This window comes from Nelumbo lutea, chromosome 3 (assembly GCF_056320005.1).
Source record: "Nelumbo lutea isolate HS-2025 chromosome 3, American lotus-T2T, whole genome shotgun sequence".
In the NCBI taxonomy this organism is placed as follows: Eukaryota; Viridiplantae; Streptophyta; class Magnoliopsida; order Proteales; family Nelumbonaceae; genus Nelumbo; species Nelumbo lutea.
Genome location: NC_142686.1, coordinates 29,724,307 through 29,741,981, shown reverse-complemented (window position 1 = coordinate 29,741,981; position 17,675 = coordinate 29,724,307). Strand labels below are relative to the sequence as shown.

Here is a 17,675-nt window from a genome sequence, read left to right as displayed (position 1 = left end):
CAGTTTTAAAAGAGGAAACCTCGTGCCTTTCTCCAATTTAAAAACTACTCTCGTATCTTCCTATTTGTCCAAACTCCTCCTCGCCCCTGGAGTTCCGTCGGCAGATTGATGAAATTTCACCGGGAATCCAGTAAATATGACGGAGAATTTCACAATTGCTTCTTTCCCGGTGATCTTCTTTGATGGGGAGCATGAAATCGACCTCGACAACGTCAATGTGCATTTGTCTCTGGAGTTCAAGAATTTCCGATCCTTTCTGAGTCAAAAAATCGGAATCCCTCCTCAACAGATCGCCATTTCTCTCATCCGTCGGAAACCATCAAGATGATCACCGAGAAATTGCCACAGAATTCCGATTACCGACAAGGTAGATATTTCTACAAATCTTGAAGACAAAGATTGCTTCTTCTTCGTCACAATGATGAAGCGGTCAAGGAGGGAGAGAAGAGGGATAGGGGATAATTACATACTGCCTCGACCAAACGATTTATTGCATGAGAAAATACTTCCACTAGATCCGACGGGATTCTGGCATGTTATTGTCATTCTATAGTCAAACTGCAATGCCGGAGTGTTTATCCACAGGACAAGGGATGCTGGGATTGGGGCGCGTGGATAATGAGAACCAGATATGGAAGCTACATGAACTCACGTCCGTGTATAGAACACGAAAGCGTTATAGAGCATATCCTGATGAATAGTTCAGTATCAGTCGTCTGCGAGGTGTGTGCGGATGCAGAGGTACCATTTTTCCAATGCGTATACGATGCCGTGACGATGGGGTTTCGCTCTTCGGACAGTCCAATTGCTAGGCCGCCCAAATCCGGTTAGCTTGATTCTTACGTTTTTAATTTCTAGGTCCATTGTTTCTTTGATTGATTTGTTTATTTAGGAGGCTCATCCCAGCTGTCTGCGTTCCAGTTTGAGGGATTTCTCCGCTGAGGTTATTATGCCTCAGATCGAAGCTCACCGTCACCGGCAATCTCCCAAGTGAAGCCGGGATCTCGTTGGAGAAATGATTGAGCCAACTAGAATTAGAAACGAAGGGATTGCCGCCGTAGAGAGAGAACTCATGGTTGCCATGCGTCGTAGCCGGAGGGGTAAATAGGTATTTTGAAAAAAAAATATCATCGGTTTAACATTTTTCGTCTTGCTCGTTGATGGAAGGGAGTTTTTTGACAGTTTTTTTTTTTTAATATAAAGGAGATTTTTGCTGAAGTTAAACTATAAGAAAAGTTTTTATGATTGTCATAAACTTAGGGAAGGTTTTTGTATTTTACCCTATTTAAATATAATACTCTCCGGTCACCGTCCCGTCCCCATTTCTGAGTTCTGACCAATTCCCCCACCCTGTCATCGATCATGTCACGTCAGCGAAAGAGTTATGGCAGGGATGTTAATGGGTTAAACAGAAATCCGGCTTGAGGATCGGGTTAAGGTTTTGGTTTTTTTTACCGGATTCAGTTTAAGTTTTAACCGGCCTACCGTCAGGTCATGATAATCTATATTCTTATAATTTTTTGACTTAAAGTTTATGATTTATTTATATAATGGTTTTGATTTTCTTTTTTTTTAATGAAAAAAAAGGAACGCCTTAGAATTTATAAAACATTATCTTAAATTAACGTATTTTAGATCTTCAAAACATGTTAAAAAAATACATTTGAGACGCTAGGTCAGAATTGGATTAAATCTTATAAGGTTGGGTCGGGTTAAAAAATAATGTATTTTTTAGCGGGAATAGATCTGGTTTGGGTTGGGGTGTTGGAGGTTCGGTTAGGATTGGAGCAAACCCATGCCGAACCTGACCCGTTGGCATTTCCTAGGCCTTTTACCGTCCACTCCACCTCAGAACGCGTTCTAACCAGATTTGCTCTCAAGACGGGCCTGCTTTGAACTTGAAGGGTATAGGTACAGAATACAAAACTAACTTCTTTTTTATTTAGTACATAGAATAGTGGTCTAGTCATTTAGGATTGGTATCAGGATCATTCCAAATTTTTAATTCCATTTTAGTTTGGGATTGGAATTTCATTCCCATTTCTCGAATGACATTTCTCCATTTGAGGGATAATCATTTCCCCCTCCTTTAGGAATGAAATCTCATTCCCACTTATTCCAATGCTCATTATGACCTTAACCAAATAGATTATGGGAATAGACCATTCCTATTCTGTGGGATTTTGATTTCATTTCTAATTCTGGCTTCAAAAACAGACCCTAAATGCTTACTATGACCAAGCCATAAAACCCATTTATTGGATGTCCACCTTGCTCTATTTATTTTTCCTTTTCATCTAATTTATAAAAAAAAATTAAATAAGCAAAGTTGCATCATCCTCTTTTGTCTACCTCTGATTCTCTCTCTTTCTCCACTGAAATCCTCACCAGTATGTTTTTAAAACCGGATTGGACTGAATGGTTGAACTGGAAAAACTAGGAATCAATTAGGTGACTGGTTTCGATTTTTCTCAAAACTGGAATTTCTTCAAAAACTGTTGATTTTGATAAGCAAACTGCTGATCCGAGCAGTTAACTATTCAAATTGTTTTGACCATTTTTTTTATTTTTTTATCAGAACAGGTCAACTGTTTGGTTGAATAATCGGACTGTTCGACTCGGTAACTGGACCCCAGACCGGTTCGGTTTTAAAAACCATACTCACTATAGAGTTTGGATCCGGTCCTCATAGAGTGCGTCTCATACCGACCTTAATACAATACGTTTCAGCCATGTATCTGGAACATCTCAGTAATTATAAATTTTTATTCATGGAGAGACATTCTCAATGCACGGCTGGAACGTGCTGTGAGGTCGATGTGAGGCAAGTCCTGTGAATAGCAGATCCGAACTCCTCACTATATCCTTCAAATATGAAATAAACCGGGCCATATAAGGTGGGGAGTCGATCAAATAAATCCATATTGCACCATCAGTGGCCTCCGCATCATCCACGTGTGCAGGCCCCGTCCAGCCCAAGCAAATAGAAAGCGTCTTGTATACTAACTGCAACATAGCAGTAGCTAAAAAAACGCAGTAACTGTATGTAGAGGTGTCAATTGAACTGGATTAGACGGACGAACAAGATGTATTGGATAGGACCAATTTGGTCCAAATTTTTTATTAGATTGGATTGGACTGGACGGATCCAATCCAAAATCGGTCCACTGATACCCTTACATGTATGACCTGCTGATCAAAAAGACCCATCAAAAATATATGGGAACGTCAGCTTCAGCATCCTCGTTCCATAGTTTGCCGTTACCATTCACTTCCATCGTCAGCTGTACTGTATCCATAAAACGGAGAGGATTATCCATCCAACTGCTAGTTATAGAAAAGAATCTAGTATGATGAAAATATTCCTGAAACTGTGGCTATCTTAGAAAAAGGAAGAAAAAAAAAAAGAAAAACTAGCAGCCAGAATAAACTTTCAGCTCAGCCTGAATTGCACATTCCCTAACACCCATTATTACTATAACATACAAGTCCATTTTTTCTAATAATTATATGAACTCCCTTTCACTTTCTAACATTTTCTCAAGGGTCATTACATCCCTTTCTTTTCTCCAATTCTCTTGAACATACCCTAACTTTTGATGTCTCCCCACATATCCCCTCCCTTAGAGACTTTTTATTGTTAGATACTGGCCTTCCGTCAGGGGTTGTTCACTTTGCTAAGGCGGAAGTGTAAGTAGGATGGGAAGGCAATGAAGAGTGGTTTCCTTGAAGGATAGAGGATGACTAGGAGTCTAGGTAGAGATAAAAGGGTAGTTGTAAGAGGCATGGGAGCTTGGGGAATTAGGAAGCAGGAAGGATTCTTGGGGTTGATCTCTGGTGTCTGGGCTCTTGAATCTCTCCTTTTTTATAGAAGAGATCCAAAAACCATAAAGAGAAATGTCAAAATAAGGGCTTTTCTCATTAGGAAATGAGATCATGATTCTTTGATCTTTATCGAATAAATTCCACCAGGGTCTTGCCATGTATCCAATGAGATCCTCTGCGATTAAGATTTTCTCTTCTTTTAGGATGCGACCCTTAATAGACTTTTTTCGTGGTCAAATGTTGGGGATTGGGTTTTCTTTAAGCCATCAACGTGTCTAGGTGGCTTAATTGGAATGCAACTGTTAGGATTAAACTCTGAATTACCGATTAATTAGTATGGCAAAAAAGAAAAAATAATTGAGGAATATGTGAATTATAAAGCAAATAATAAGAGCAAAAGAAAGGTAAAGATGGCACCAGATTTACGTGGTTCGGTCAAAGAGACCTACATCAACGGGAGAAGAAAGAAAAAAAACATGTTTATTTATGTCCTTGATGAGAGAACTACAAACTGACCACCTTACTAGTGCCAAAATGCCTTTAACAAAGCCTTGAAGCACTCAAAAAATGGCATAGATGACTCCTTTGAGCTGGTGTGAGAGAAACCCTTAATGGCAGCAAAGAAGAATAAGAATGATTTAAACAGAGTAGGAGCAGATCTTGTCAGAAGATGATGATGAAGTTCTCCCAATCTTTTCAGTCTTCTAATGCTCTCTCTCCATACACATACTACCCCTAGGAGGCACCCCTTTTATAGTAGAAAATAGGGAAGTGGAGAAGTCACAATAAGTGTAACAGTTTTTTGTGGTGTAATTGCGACTATTACAACATTCATACCAAAAAATAAATGTAACAGTTTTGGTGGTGTAATTGAAGTTGTTGAATTATTTAGCCACACTAAACGTCAATAGCAACAATGCAAATAGTTGTGGTTCATCGCAGTAGGTAGAAGGATGTTCTTCATTGATCGCAATTGTGGCTGATTGTGGGCAATGAATTTAGCTCAATGATTCATTTTTGCCATCCTAAAGTGTTTTTCACTCATCAAGAGGTTCCACAATAGTTTCTACTTGTGAAACTATTGGTTGTAGTAGTGTTTACCATAAAATGTTTTAATGGTTTAATTCCACACCCTCACAATACTCATCACAACGTATAATCTTCATGTATTTACGATTTAAGGCTCTCATTGTAATATCTGCGCTGTTAAACTATATGTACTTACAAAAAGAAAAGAAGAATTACACAATCCTATGGCTGGTACTTTGAAAGACATAAAAGAATTATACAATCCTAACTACTCCATATCTCCTCCTTGACCTTGCTTTGTTAACCAATCTACTGTCTTGTTGCCCTCCCTATGCGTATGTAATTGGTGAATCTGGCTTCCTATTATATATTTGCAAATTTTCATCAGCACCGTAATTATCCACATAAGTTCTCTCTCCTTTCATGCAGAACCAACAAATTAGCCGATCTTGAGAACTATTTTAAGGGCTGCAGGATCAATCGCTTTGTTCCACGTACATATAACCCAGAACCACTCAATCTTTCTTAAGTGAGTTTAAATCAGCCCCCCACAACGTCTCCCGATGATGACATCACTATTTCTGAGATTATCATCCGGAGATGTTTCTAATACACAGTGGGGATGTGCTGTGAGACGTTGTGGGGGGCTGATTTGGTCTCCTCTTAAATTGTTAAATCTCTTTAGGGGCCTCCAATTTTGTTGCTCAATTGTTATCTCTATTAGATCTTGTCTATTCCTCTGCCTTATGTATAGTATCTCATTTGTTCATTAATTGGCTCCACCTGATTTGTTTGCTTCAAACACGCTAGAGTTATTTACATTCTTTGTCAAAGAACAAAAAAAAAAAAACATCCTTTGTAATTGGAGTGTTTTGTTTTACACCCTATCACCTCTGTAACAGGATTCACTTGGCTAATTTGTACATCTAAACCTTAAACCCTAAATCCTAAAACCTATACACTAAAGACTAAACCCTTGTATTTGGCTTGAAAGAAAGGAAGAATTCCTTTTCTACCTTTTCTTTCAAACCAAACACAGACTATTTAAGAATTGTTGCTCGCCGTGCTACGTGTAATGGGTTATGTAACCAACCATGCAATGACGCAATGTACCATATACATGAGATCCACATCCATGGCGTGTTCACTTATAATTTGTTGACACAACAGGTTATACACAGCATGGGAGCAACAGATCTGGACTCAAAAATAAGGGGTAAAATGTATTTGATTGGATGCATGTCCTCCAATTAAATAGGAGCAAAAATATTTCCACCTGTAAAATGGTTGTAGCCTCCACTCAATTTTCTTGGTGGTTGTGGGGTAGGAAGTATCGTGACTTCATGAGTCATGGGATTTAGGTTTAGGCACATGTAGGAAGCTCCCCTCTGTTTATGGCAGGAAGATGCCAATGCCATACACATGGAGGATGACTAAACGGATACCCCTGATTTCCTGTGTGACGATGAAACTTAGTGCAGCTTTCTTGTCCTTGTTCCATGTTCTGGATGTAATCGTAGTAAGAGAATGAATTTTGGTCGAAACACCCTTTAGAGAATCATCGTTATATGGTTCCAGATTTCTGTTGCATGGAGACATTTTATGTAAAAATCACTGAATTCAAAGAAATTATTCAAACCCTTCACAAAGCTAAGCTCTCTAAGAAAGAAAACTAGAAGATGGAGATATTTTCAAATTTTAAGGTTTAGTTTGGAAGGAGTACAAATACAAATATAAATAAATATGTAGAGTGCAAAATTTTACATTATTTTGTATGTATTTACATTTTATATATTTGCATTTGTACTCTTTCCAAACTGAGCCTAAGACTCTATTTGGAAGGAGTATAAATACAAATTTGTAGAGTAGGTTCAGTTTGGTAGGAATATAAATACAAATATGTACTGTATAAATACATACAAAATAATACAAAATACAAGGTTTTGCCATATTCTACAAATTTGTGTTTATACTCATTCTAAATTGAGCATGTAGAGTACAAATACAAATATGTAGACTGCAAAACCTTATATTTTGTATGTATTTGCACGGTACATATCCGTATCCGTACTCCTTCCAAACTGAGCCTAAGGTACAACGGAAGCATCAGGGCATTAGTTCAGATTTAGTGCATTTGGACTCAAAGGGATTTTCTCTTCGAGTCCACTAAAACTTTGACACATCATTTCGTGCTTAACTGTCCATCACTTACAACGGATTGGAGCTTAAATAAAAATTGATAAAAGATATAAAAAAAAATCTACATATTGCAACTTGTGAAAAAGACTTACAGAGCAGTCTCTACAAAGCCCTGTGACTCAAACCTTCTCCCCCCCAACCAGTAACAACAACAAGCCTTATCAATGATGTTCAAATTGCAACAAAACGACAATTGTAGATTTTAGCAACGACAGCAATGGTATTAACGGAAAGCTTCAAACATCAAAGTGTTCAAAGTTGAATGAAACCCCAAAATACATAAGGCAGAAACTAAGAACAAAAAGGCTAATGAACCCGCTGACTTGTGTCCAAGAATCCTTTATAAGACTGAAGATCCTAACTCTAACTCATTTGGCAAGTTCTCAACACTGACCAAGTTAATGAACTCACTGATTTTTGTCCGAAAATCCCTAATACCACTTTTTCGTATTAAAATCTGAAATCCAAGAATCCTTTGAAAATAGAAATTTTTGAGAGCCTATCATGAAAGAAAATCCTGTGCATGACAACGTGACTGTTTGAATATATTTTTCTTAAAAAGATATCTTTAGAGAATTGGAGCTATTATTTTTACTTTCAGAAGCTTAGTATGGAGGAAAAAGAATACGTCTCATGTCTTGCAAATCCAAAGCCAAAACCAGGTTTGTCTTCCAATTAATGGTTGGAGGGGGCAAGGCTTGAGTTGCGTTTGAATTGAGAATGTAAGGATTTGTCTTACAAATCCAAAGCCACAACCGTGAAGAAGGTTTTGTCTTCCCGTTAATGATTGGGGGAGAAGGGTTGAGTATGAGAGCATGAGAGTTTCAAACTTTCTGTCAATATTTAATTAGATTTCTTTACAAAAATTTCATATTTATCAATTTTTATTTAAAAATATTTTTATCAATCATAACCATACTAAAACTTCATCCGATCGCTGCCTGTGATGAGCACCGAAAGACGCGTCAAAATTTTAGTGGATTCAAAGAGAAAATCCCTTCCGGTCCAAACACACTGAATCCGAAGTGCTCTATTCAGAGCAAAATCTGTCGTTGTCGGGGCTCGGATCTGCTACCTATGCGCTGTTCAGTGGGAACAACCTGTGTGTAGTGGATCCCGAATGGTAGTCGTCGTGGGTAAAATTAGAATTTTAAAAGTTATAGTATTATGTTATATTTTCTGTTGGGAGATTAATGGAAGCAGTGTATTTGAGCAATTAGTTAAAAGGTGAAGGGAGGTTTTTGTCAATATAGGAGAGGTTTAAGTAATTGTCAAATAATCGATAGACCCTATTAGGCAATTGCTTATTTCTGTTTTTTGCCTCATTTTAATTTATTGGTTTGTGTTGCAGATGAAGTAAAACAAAGTGTCAAACACCTTCTTGGCTTCTGTATTGTATTTGCATTGTCCTCTTGCCAAACCGAGCTAAAGTAGAAGAAAACCCAAAACAAAAGTGAATCAAAATTTGCATAATTTCATTTGCACTCTTATAAAATGAAATTACATTACAAGCAACCAGAGCCGCACCAAACAACAACAACAATAAAAAATAATTGAAGCAAGTAAAAGCTACATTTCTATAGCTTCTGCTCCAAACCAATTTTGATCAGTTTTTTGGGTGATGATAGTCAACAACAGTATAGATGGTCTGCACCAATGTGAGAAGCAGAGTGATGACAATGAGATTCACAATCTTGTCCCACTTGCTGGGCTTCACATAACCACGAATCTCATCCCTTACGACACAGAGATTCTGGTTGTTTACTACCTCCGGCAGGCGTAAATGCGCCAAGGTATGGTGCAATTTTTCCCCGCTTTCAGTATCGGCATCAATGATCCCATGTACTGCAAGGACCTTGGCATCTTCATGACTACGAACCAGCTCACTCATGAATTTCAGATATGCACAAACCTCACCACCGCTTCCGTCCTGATACAGCTTCCCTTCAAAATCAATCAAGCTCTCAAGCAGCGTATTTGCATTGGGTCCAATGGAGATGAACGGGAGGCAGAGATAAGCGTCAAATTTCAACCATTTTGTTTTGAATTTTATCCCTCTAATCCCCATCTCCTTGTTGTTTCCAAAGCCAATTCCAGCTTCCCGCAGCTCCGTCGCGCTACGGACGGTGGACCATACGTTGTCGCCTTCTTTGACGACACCACCACTTAAGTCAGGCCCAGTCAGAGTAAGCCAAAGAGCATGGAGAAGGGTTGGCTCTTCTTTTGCCAAACCGCTCTTCTTGCGGTGGATTAAGCCAAGAAATGATGTAGCTGCTCTTCTTCCATGTAAATCAAGCGTGGGCTTCACCAGACTGTCATACAGCACCATCCTCGCCAAGTCATGGGGTCGCTTCCATTTTCCCCTACTCAGCACAGCTTGGAAGAAGCTTTGCTCCATCAGCTTCTGGAGGATGAAGAGGGGAAATTGCTTATTGATGGAAAACATGGACGAAACCCACTGATCGATCATTTCCTTGTTCCAGTCTTTGCCCAGATTTCCGTCCTCTGGGTAACCCAGCGGTGCTAAACCACCCAAGGAGCACAAGGCCACTTGAAGTATGAAGCAGCCTGTCTTCACCATTATATCCACGAAATCGCCTCCCGTAGGGACTACATTGAATCTGTCTTTAGTATCATATATTTTTCTGGCTTGGCCCTCCAGAGCTGCAACTTCTTCTCTGTATTTTCATTTGGATCGGAGTTTCGTACAACATGTTGCCAGTACAGTTCTAAATCTGGAGATGCTAACGATTTGGTAAATCTTCCACAGAATTTAACACGCACCTGTTGTATTCTTCCGGACGGGTTGGAGCCGTTGCCCCAATGACAGTTTTGAGTCATGGCGATCCAATTCCCAGCCATGAATCGTGGTGGTTGAGAGAGAGAGATGCGTTGATGTCTTGGCGTAATTACAGGAAGTTGCAATAAAGATGTTGATGTCTGGAGTATTTATATTAATCGTTATCACTTACAGAGTTAATATTCTCGGAAGGATTTAAAACATTTCTTTCCATTTTCCGCTTTGGTGGCTGGTGAGAAACGCGTCTTCTGCTTCTTCCAAGAATGTCTCTCACCCATCCCCCCGGGGGGGGGGGGCATTGGCTTACGAATCCAAGTCTTTCTTTTTAGTCGAAAAAATTAAACATTTCGCCAAGTGCTCGGAAGGAGACAACCATCCTCCTTGATCCTTCTTGGAACGAGCCACCTACATTAATCACAGCAATGTTCAAACTTCAAAGTATATATACCCTTAAAACAATTGAAATCACCTAACTCATTATTAATATTTTTATAGTATCAGTAACCCTGAAAACCAATACCCATCGTAACAGTCATATTAGTTAATAGAGAAACATTGAAACTGAGGCCAGACCTGCATCCACAAGTGGCACATGACTGGAATCCGGAGACTATCTGCACTTGATGGTTGTGTTTAACCAATAACACCCCACATCAGTCATCAGCTATGCACGGGAATTGAGAGATTGGAGTGTGCTAATGGATTAGCCACATCTAGTCATCGACCCTTTCAGTTTAAACCAACTTGAGATATTAGGTTTGGAGCCTGAAGCTTAGTTCAAATCATTAGGCTGGTGTCTTGGTTCAAGTCATTTTACAGTAGTCCCGTGCCTGTTGGTTTAGGCGGGCTCGTATAGTTGACAACAGGATTCCACTTACATAGGCCAAGCTTAGGCAGCAACTAATAGCATTTTTGCTGGGAATTTGAAATAAAAAATCAGAAACATGAAATCCAAGCAAAAGGCAAGCAAAATTTAAGAAACTAGACAATGAACACTAACGCCAATATGGAATGTCTGATCTGACGCTCTGTTTTCCCTCTAAGAAGTGACGTGGACCAAAATAAGTTCTTAGTTTCATCTCAATCAAAGACATGACCTGAGCATTGCTCAATAGAGATCACTTTCCTTATGTGTGTGAATCACACAGTCTGATGTTGGATATGAGATGCATGTCAGCAAGTACCCCTTCTCCATCTGGTTCTCGTCAAGGAAGGATCCATCCGACTGGTCAACTGAACCTGACACTATCTGCCCAGCACAGGTTGAGCATGCGCCTGCCCTGCATGAGTAGGGCAGCTCCACTCTTGCACTCTCAGCTGAATCTAGGATATAAGCATCGTCAGGAGCATCAATCTCCTGCTCTTCCCCATTTGGTCCAATCAGCTTCACCGTGTACACTGCCATGGCAGATACTCTGAAGCAAGAGGAAGCCTTCAAGCCAAATAGCTTAGAAACGCTCTTCGCAGAAGCCGAAGAAGTTGGACTCTTGATTAAGGCACCACCATATCTTCTCTGCGCTACACTTTTGAACATACAAGTTGAGGGTAGGCTCACAGTTGACATGTTTAAACCTATGGCCAAAGATCCCAAACAGAATGATTAGATTTATAAATGAAAAATTATTTAATAGCCATGTCTGGGATAGTAACAATTAGTCAATAACACAACCATGGAACTATGCTCTATCCTCTGAAAACAGTTGAAGGAAATACATTCTTTGTTCCTTTTCCTGGATGCTTTCTAATTGACAAGAATATGAAGAATTACTGGCACATGTATGGCTTGAACCCACACTTCTTTTGTCCCAATTCTCAACCAAATATGATAAAATTAACCAGTAAGGCTTAGTTTGGAAGGAGTATGAAAAAAAATATGTAGAGTGCAAAACCCTGCTTCTAGTATTATTATGTATGTATTTGCACTGTACATATTTATATTCGTACTCCTTCCAAACTAAGTCTAACTGGGATTATCTTCAGTGCAATAAACCTTCTAGGCAAGTAAGACTATACATTCCATGATCCTTCTGGATGTGCATTAAGTGCAGTCCTACAAGGTCTACAACAGGTTTATTGGTAATACCTAGGTAATTTATGCCAAGCCATGGTTGAAGAGGATATGGAATCAAAGCATCCATCTCTCTCCAAAAAAATTGGCAAGTTCTAATGTTCGGAGCTCAATGAGAAGAACAAGCAAGAGGCTCTCTGTTCTTCACTCGAAGCTCTGTCTTTCAACCTGGAAATGGTCTATCCAGGTCAAAACTACTCATACACCAAGGCCCTGATTAAATACTTTGGAATATGAATTCCACTTACATCGGCCAAACAGATGTACCATCAAACAGTTAACTCCATGCTGGAAAGTAAGCTAAAACCATCCATCCATGATAAGCATGCCAATGTTCACCTTATGAGGCATTCAGAAATCAAGGCAGTATGGTCTCAACGATTCTGATTACTTGATCTAACATAGTGCTTATTTGGGAGGGCTTTAAAAACTAGTATAGTGCGGCGTTTGGGAGGGCTTTAAATGTGGAAAGCAAACCAATAGGCTTTAAAAAAAACTAGTGCCCATTTGGGAGGGCTTTCACACAGTGGCTTCTGGTGTTGCATGAGCCAAGAAACCCAGAAAGTTGTCACGCTGTGTTTGGTAAAAATCCAGAAAGTTGAAAAAAGGCTTACATGAGCCAAAACATTGACGTTCAAGCTATCATAGGCAGCTTCTCAGAGGCAGCTCAGTCAACTCAGCTCAATCACTGCAGAAGCCCTCCCAAATGGGGCTTCAGGTATGGAACTTGGAAAAGCCAGAGAAAACATAATGTGTTGCCGGCTATCTGTGGTTTTGGGGGAGAGGCAAACTGGATATGGACCTAATACTTGGCAATGTTTTGCACAAAGTGGCCAGACTCAAAATCAAACTTACATCTCAGACTTATCAGCCCAGTATTTTACCCTTACACCAAGCAATGGCTTCTCTCAAAAAAGGGATACAACATGAATAGTGAAGACTTCCGAAGAGGTTACCCATCACAGTACCAAGCATGCCTCATAGTTCTGAGTCTGGTATGGTTGTACCCAAGTTTCAATAGATGCTAGGAGCTAACTCCTGCCATTGCTAGAGACTACACACACTGGACTATTCATCAAAAGAATTACAAATAAAAAATAAAATAAACATGAAATTTGTGGAAGATGTCCGGAAGTCCAAGGGAAAGAGGGGGGGATGCAAAACTTGGATAGGTGATAGGTCATCCGCAACCCCCAGATCACAAGTTTCGCATCCCAGATAGGTTGCTTAATGCAGGTCCCATGCAAGGACAATCATATTAATAGCAATCAGGCTACCTAAGCCAACTCAGACCAACTTGTGAAAAAACTCAGAGTGGGACCTATGTACCTACACAAATTACACAAAAGAAAACAAAATAAAACCATGAAAACATAGATTAAAACAGAAAGAAAAAGAAAAGAAAAGAGAATGAAAAACAATAAAACCCTTCTATGACAAGGATGAGGTTGCTTATTTAAAATACTTTTAGTGATCACCACTGAAGCAGGTCTGGAGCTTCCATAAGGGGGAAAAGAAGATGAAAAAGAAACTAGGTAGGTTCTTTCAATTATTTGACTAAAAAGAGATGGCTTAATAGGAGCTTGATATGCTCCTGATTTTCTGATTAACCTAAGGAATATAAACATAAAAGCATTCAAATGAAACCCCACAAATAAACATTACCGTTTGTGAAAACTCTAATACTTTCAATTATGAACTGTAGCTACCCAAGAACAAAGCCATACTAGGGATTAACTCAGATCTTTACAGCAGAAATGGCAACTGCATTATTCTAATTTCTATTTTAACTGTATGGTTCTGGTTCAGTCCAGGTTTATTCAAAATTCATCAAACTTGCTTGATTTAGAATATATATCACAATCGAATAAATGCGAGGAGTAATAAGGATAACAATTTACAATAAAACAAAATAGGATAATAGCACAATTGTGTTATGTGGAATTCATAGAACACAAAAGGCAATCAAATAAAACCAAAATAGAAACAGAATAAAGAGTATGCACCAAAATAATCATCCAAAAGACCTGGACACGTTCTTAATAGAGATAGTTTTGCTCATGGGTGCTACAGAAAACCTAATAATGCTTTGGTGTTCAAGGTCTCCAACAGAAAACTTAACAGAGATAATTTTGCTCAAACATCGAGCTTGGCCATAAATATATTGGACTAAGGATGTTGGGAGTATGTATGTACTGTTAGAGGTGAAATGATGTTTGGGGGAAGAGAAGTATTGGAAAGGAAGTAGTGATCCAGAGAATCTCCAAGTGACAAATTCCACTTTGGATAATCAAATAAAGTATGAAAATAATGCAAGAATTTCTAGCAGCTGTCCAAGCATTAAAAACCAGATGTAAAGGAGAATGAATTTTCAACAACCATGTAGTCACCTCATACACCAAAGGCAAAATAAATTCGTAGAAAGAAAACCCTAATTTCTAAATGTTGAATTATCATATCAAGTGAAATCCAGGACAATGATAAACAAAAATTATGCAGCCACCACTAACTTGTCAAGTAACAAAAAAATTAAGAAAACAAAGAAAAAAGAGTAGATCCAACTTCCACTTGCATTTAACCACTTCATAGAATGAACATACTCTCTCACTTGCTAAGAAAATCTACACCTTCTTGCTTCAATTACGATTTTATAGTCCAATTGTCTAAATACCAAGGTCTATGATAAGCATAAATCTTCCAGCCTTACAAAGCATGGGCTAATAAAACGTACAGGGATTAAACAAAACAAACCAACTGATACAAATGAGCTAACAGAAACCCCTCATTTACAATGCGAAGGATGTAGAGATCTAAAACCTAAAGGACTTCAATGATATTCAAGAGAGAGAAATAAACCAATACAAAAAGACGAACAAAAAACAGAAATGTAGCATGGAACAAGGATAGAAAAAGCTTGCACAGATAGATCCCGATTGAAAGGAGTCAAAAATAACAAAAATAGATATCTAACCGAGCTGAAACAATCGAAGCAGAAATGATTCTAGAACAATTATTCCTTTATTTGTTCGCGTTTTCTTTTCTTTTTCGCTCTATTCGAGAGCGGTTTAGCCACGACTCACGAGAGTGCCTGAAAGGCTGATGAAACACACAGTATTCAAATGAAACGGGAGGATTCGCTTGGGATGCGTTTCGCAAGCCATTTTATATCTGACGACTGACGAGGCAGGCGAATGGGACACGTGACACTAATGAGCAACCCTACTGCCCGACAGAGCCAGACCGTTGGTCATGGACTGAAGATCAGACCCCAAAGGCCAAAATTTACTCGGAAGCTGCTATCGACAAGTTGTTCTCACATACCTCTACCCACACAGAACCACCACCACACCGTGTAATGGGAACATCTCCCCCTAAATGACAATAAAGATATTCCGAATGCGCAGTAGAGATGTGGGAACAGCTTGTGTGGGTAGTAGTTCCGAGCACATTTCCAATTTCAATCAGAATGTACCAATTATTAGCCACGTGTCTTATAACTAACATTGTATGATGTGGCAATCTCCAACTAGCCAAAATTTTAAGATAGCTTATTTAGATAACGACAATCGATTTGATCGGTATTGATTTGCCACTCACCGATGTTCTGCACATCGTTTTGAAAAAGCCCGCATCTCGTGTAGAAAAGAACCTGAGGGCTGAGGCCAACTGTAATGGTGTTGTCAGTACAGATAAATCACGAGGTTTCTACTACGCTGGGCTGGGCCTGCCTGGCCCAGTCATCACTCCTGTGTTACAAAGCCCAATAGTTTTGCCAAACTGTGGGTGTATAAGAGTTGAATGGTGGCCCAAATCGGTGGACTTCGATCCTATGCGGTTCAAGTCGTAAATTTTTGGCGAGTTCTCTTAGAGCGCCACATTAAAGGATTTTGTCCGGGTATTATTTAATCCATTAGCGGGGAGCCGTGTGATGCACGGAAAAATCTGAAAGATTTAATAATTTTATTTATTATTAATTAATATTAAATTAATAATCAAAATATATTGTTAATTAATTAAAATTATTCAAAGTTATTGCTAATATCTAAAATTTTAAAATTTAGATTTTTATTTAATGTTGATTTATAAAAAATAATTATTGTTAATTTAATGTGAATAAATATTTTTAGTGTATTTAGTTTTATTAATAATTTGTAGTAGTTTTAATAAATTTTTTATTACTTTTAAACAAATTTTTGATTGACTTTAAATAAATAAAAACAATTACAATATTTTATATTTTATTAATTTTACTAATAATTAACAATTATATAGGAATGACAACGGGGTGGTTAGGGCAGGGCACCCCATCCCTATCCATGCCCCATAGTCAAGACACGTTACCCCATCCCTGCCCCATCCCCTGTGTCAAGCGGGTTTAGGGCAAGGCAACTACTTCTCAATGTTGAGCGAGTTAAAGGGCAAGGCACCCCACTCCTCATCAATGATGGGGAATCCTTGAATTTTCCCACCCCGTCCCCAATATTGGGCAGGTTCAAATAGAGGTGTAAATTGAATCGTGTTGGGTCGATACAAGACGATCTACATGCGGCCCGCACAATGTGGGTCATTTCGTGCTGGCCCACAGGGCATCTCGGATCGTGCCTCCCTCCCCTAGGATCATTTGGGGGATTGGTTTAGCATAGCCCATGGCTCGAGCCTAGGGCCAAGCCATACCACATACTAGACCAAGTTATAAGAGGTTCATTTAAAAAAAAATGAAAAAGATGTTTAAATTTTTAATTTATATGATTTTTTATGTATACAATTGTTTATATATACAATTATACCAATTCATGGGCCAAGTAGCCCGACGACCCAACCCGGCCTAACTTGTTATTTTTCATGCTTGGACAAAATTTTAGGCCCATGGGCTCGAGCTTGGGCTTTCTCAAATAAGCCTGACCCGATACTATTACATATATAAAAAAAGTACTTATGTTATAATGTATATATATATATATATATATATATATATATATATATATATGCTTTTAAAATTATTAATAAATATCATTTTACTATTAGGAAATATAAATTAGTTTATTAAATTATTACTAAATTAATATAATATTAGTTTATAAAAGTATACTAAAAATAAGACATTCTGTATACAGATTGAGCTTTGGGGTTGAGTTTTAGGCTTTATATAAGGGCTGGGCTCGGGCTTGGGCTTGCACATTTTCTATTGATAAAGAGGCTCGTGTTAATTATAAAATTGTGATTTTTTACAAATTAAAAATTTATTTAATTCTAGTATAGTATACAAATATAAAATGTGTTATTTAAATATTATATAAAAATATTTATCATATAAGCATATAACTTCTAAGTTGAGATTATTCGGGATTGTTTAGCTTGGGACCTATTTGCTAAAGCCATCATTTGACTCCTAAAGTTTGATACCCAATAGACTTCAAATCTGATTATCCTTGATAATGTATGGGCATGGTGCATATCTCACCTAAACCTAACTCAAAAGAAAATAGTTGCTTAAGTCTCGGCTAAAACTAATTAAATATAACTTTTTGGTAATTAAATGTAATTTTTTACTATTTATAGCTTAAATTATAATTTAAAAATAATTATTGTTAATACGATTAACTAGGGTTGGGGGTAAAGATTAAATAATTGATATTGGGTATCATATTAGATAATTTGAATATAGATACGCTTTTGAAACTTACGGATAGAGATGAAAATTATGAAACCATTGAGATACATTTGTACAAATTCCATAAATGTGTTAATAGAATT

At 38.1% G+C, this 17,675-nt stretch overlaps 2 protein-coding genes and 1 long non-coding RNA gene across 4 annotated transcripts; 1 reads left to right on the top strand and 2 right to left on the bottom strand.

Moving 5' to 3' along the window:
• Positions 1-687: 687 nt before the first annotated feature.
• LOC148863944 (uncharacterized) lies at positions 688-1,320 on the top strand. The gene is made up of 2 exons (XR_016108910.1): positions 688-826; positions 922-1,320. It is a non-coding gene; the product is annotated as an uncharacterized LOC148863944 (long non-coding RNA).
• A 7,187-nt stretch (positions 1,321-8,507) lies between these two features.
• On the bottom strand, positions 8,508-15,215 carry LOC148863942 (uncharacterized). 2 transcript variants are annotated; one of them, XM_088980262.1, is made up of 4 exons: positions 14,893-15,057; positions 10,854-11,425; positions 10,427-10,768; positions 8,508-10,258 (listed from the first exon to the last, which is right to left on the bottom strand). In XM_088980262.1, the coding sequence occupies exon 4, from the start codon at positions 9,632-9,634 to the stop codon at positions 8,660-8,662; it is 975 nt and encodes a 324-aa protein (XP_088836388.1). In that variant the 5' UTR covers positions 9,635-10,258; positions 10,427-10,768; positions 10,854-11,425; positions 14,893-15,057; the 3' UTR covers positions 8,508-8,659. The 2 variants fall into 2 exon arrangements, with proteins under 2 accessions (XP_088836388.1, XP_088836386.1); XM_088980260.1 differs by having other exon boundaries at positions 10,427-11,425; positions 14,893-15,215.
• On the bottom strand, positions 10,962-11,417 carry LOC148863943 (ferredoxin, root R-B2-like). The gene has a single exon (XM_088976292.1). It carries the CDS (start codon positions 11,415-11,417, stop codon positions 10,962-10,964), a length of 456 nt encoding a protein of 151 aa, XP_088832418.1.
• Positions 15,216-17,675: the final 2,460 nt, after the last annotated feature.

Coding starts and splice junctions, on each gene's coding strand:
- LOC148863943 (XM_088976292.1), bottom strand. CDS start 11,417: ATGTCAACTGTGAGCCTACCCTCAACTTGTATGTTCAAAAGTGTAGCG.
- LOC148863942 (XM_088980260.1), bottom strand. CDS start 9,634: ATGGTGAAGACAGGCTGCTTCATACTTCAAGTGGCCTTGTGCTCCTTG.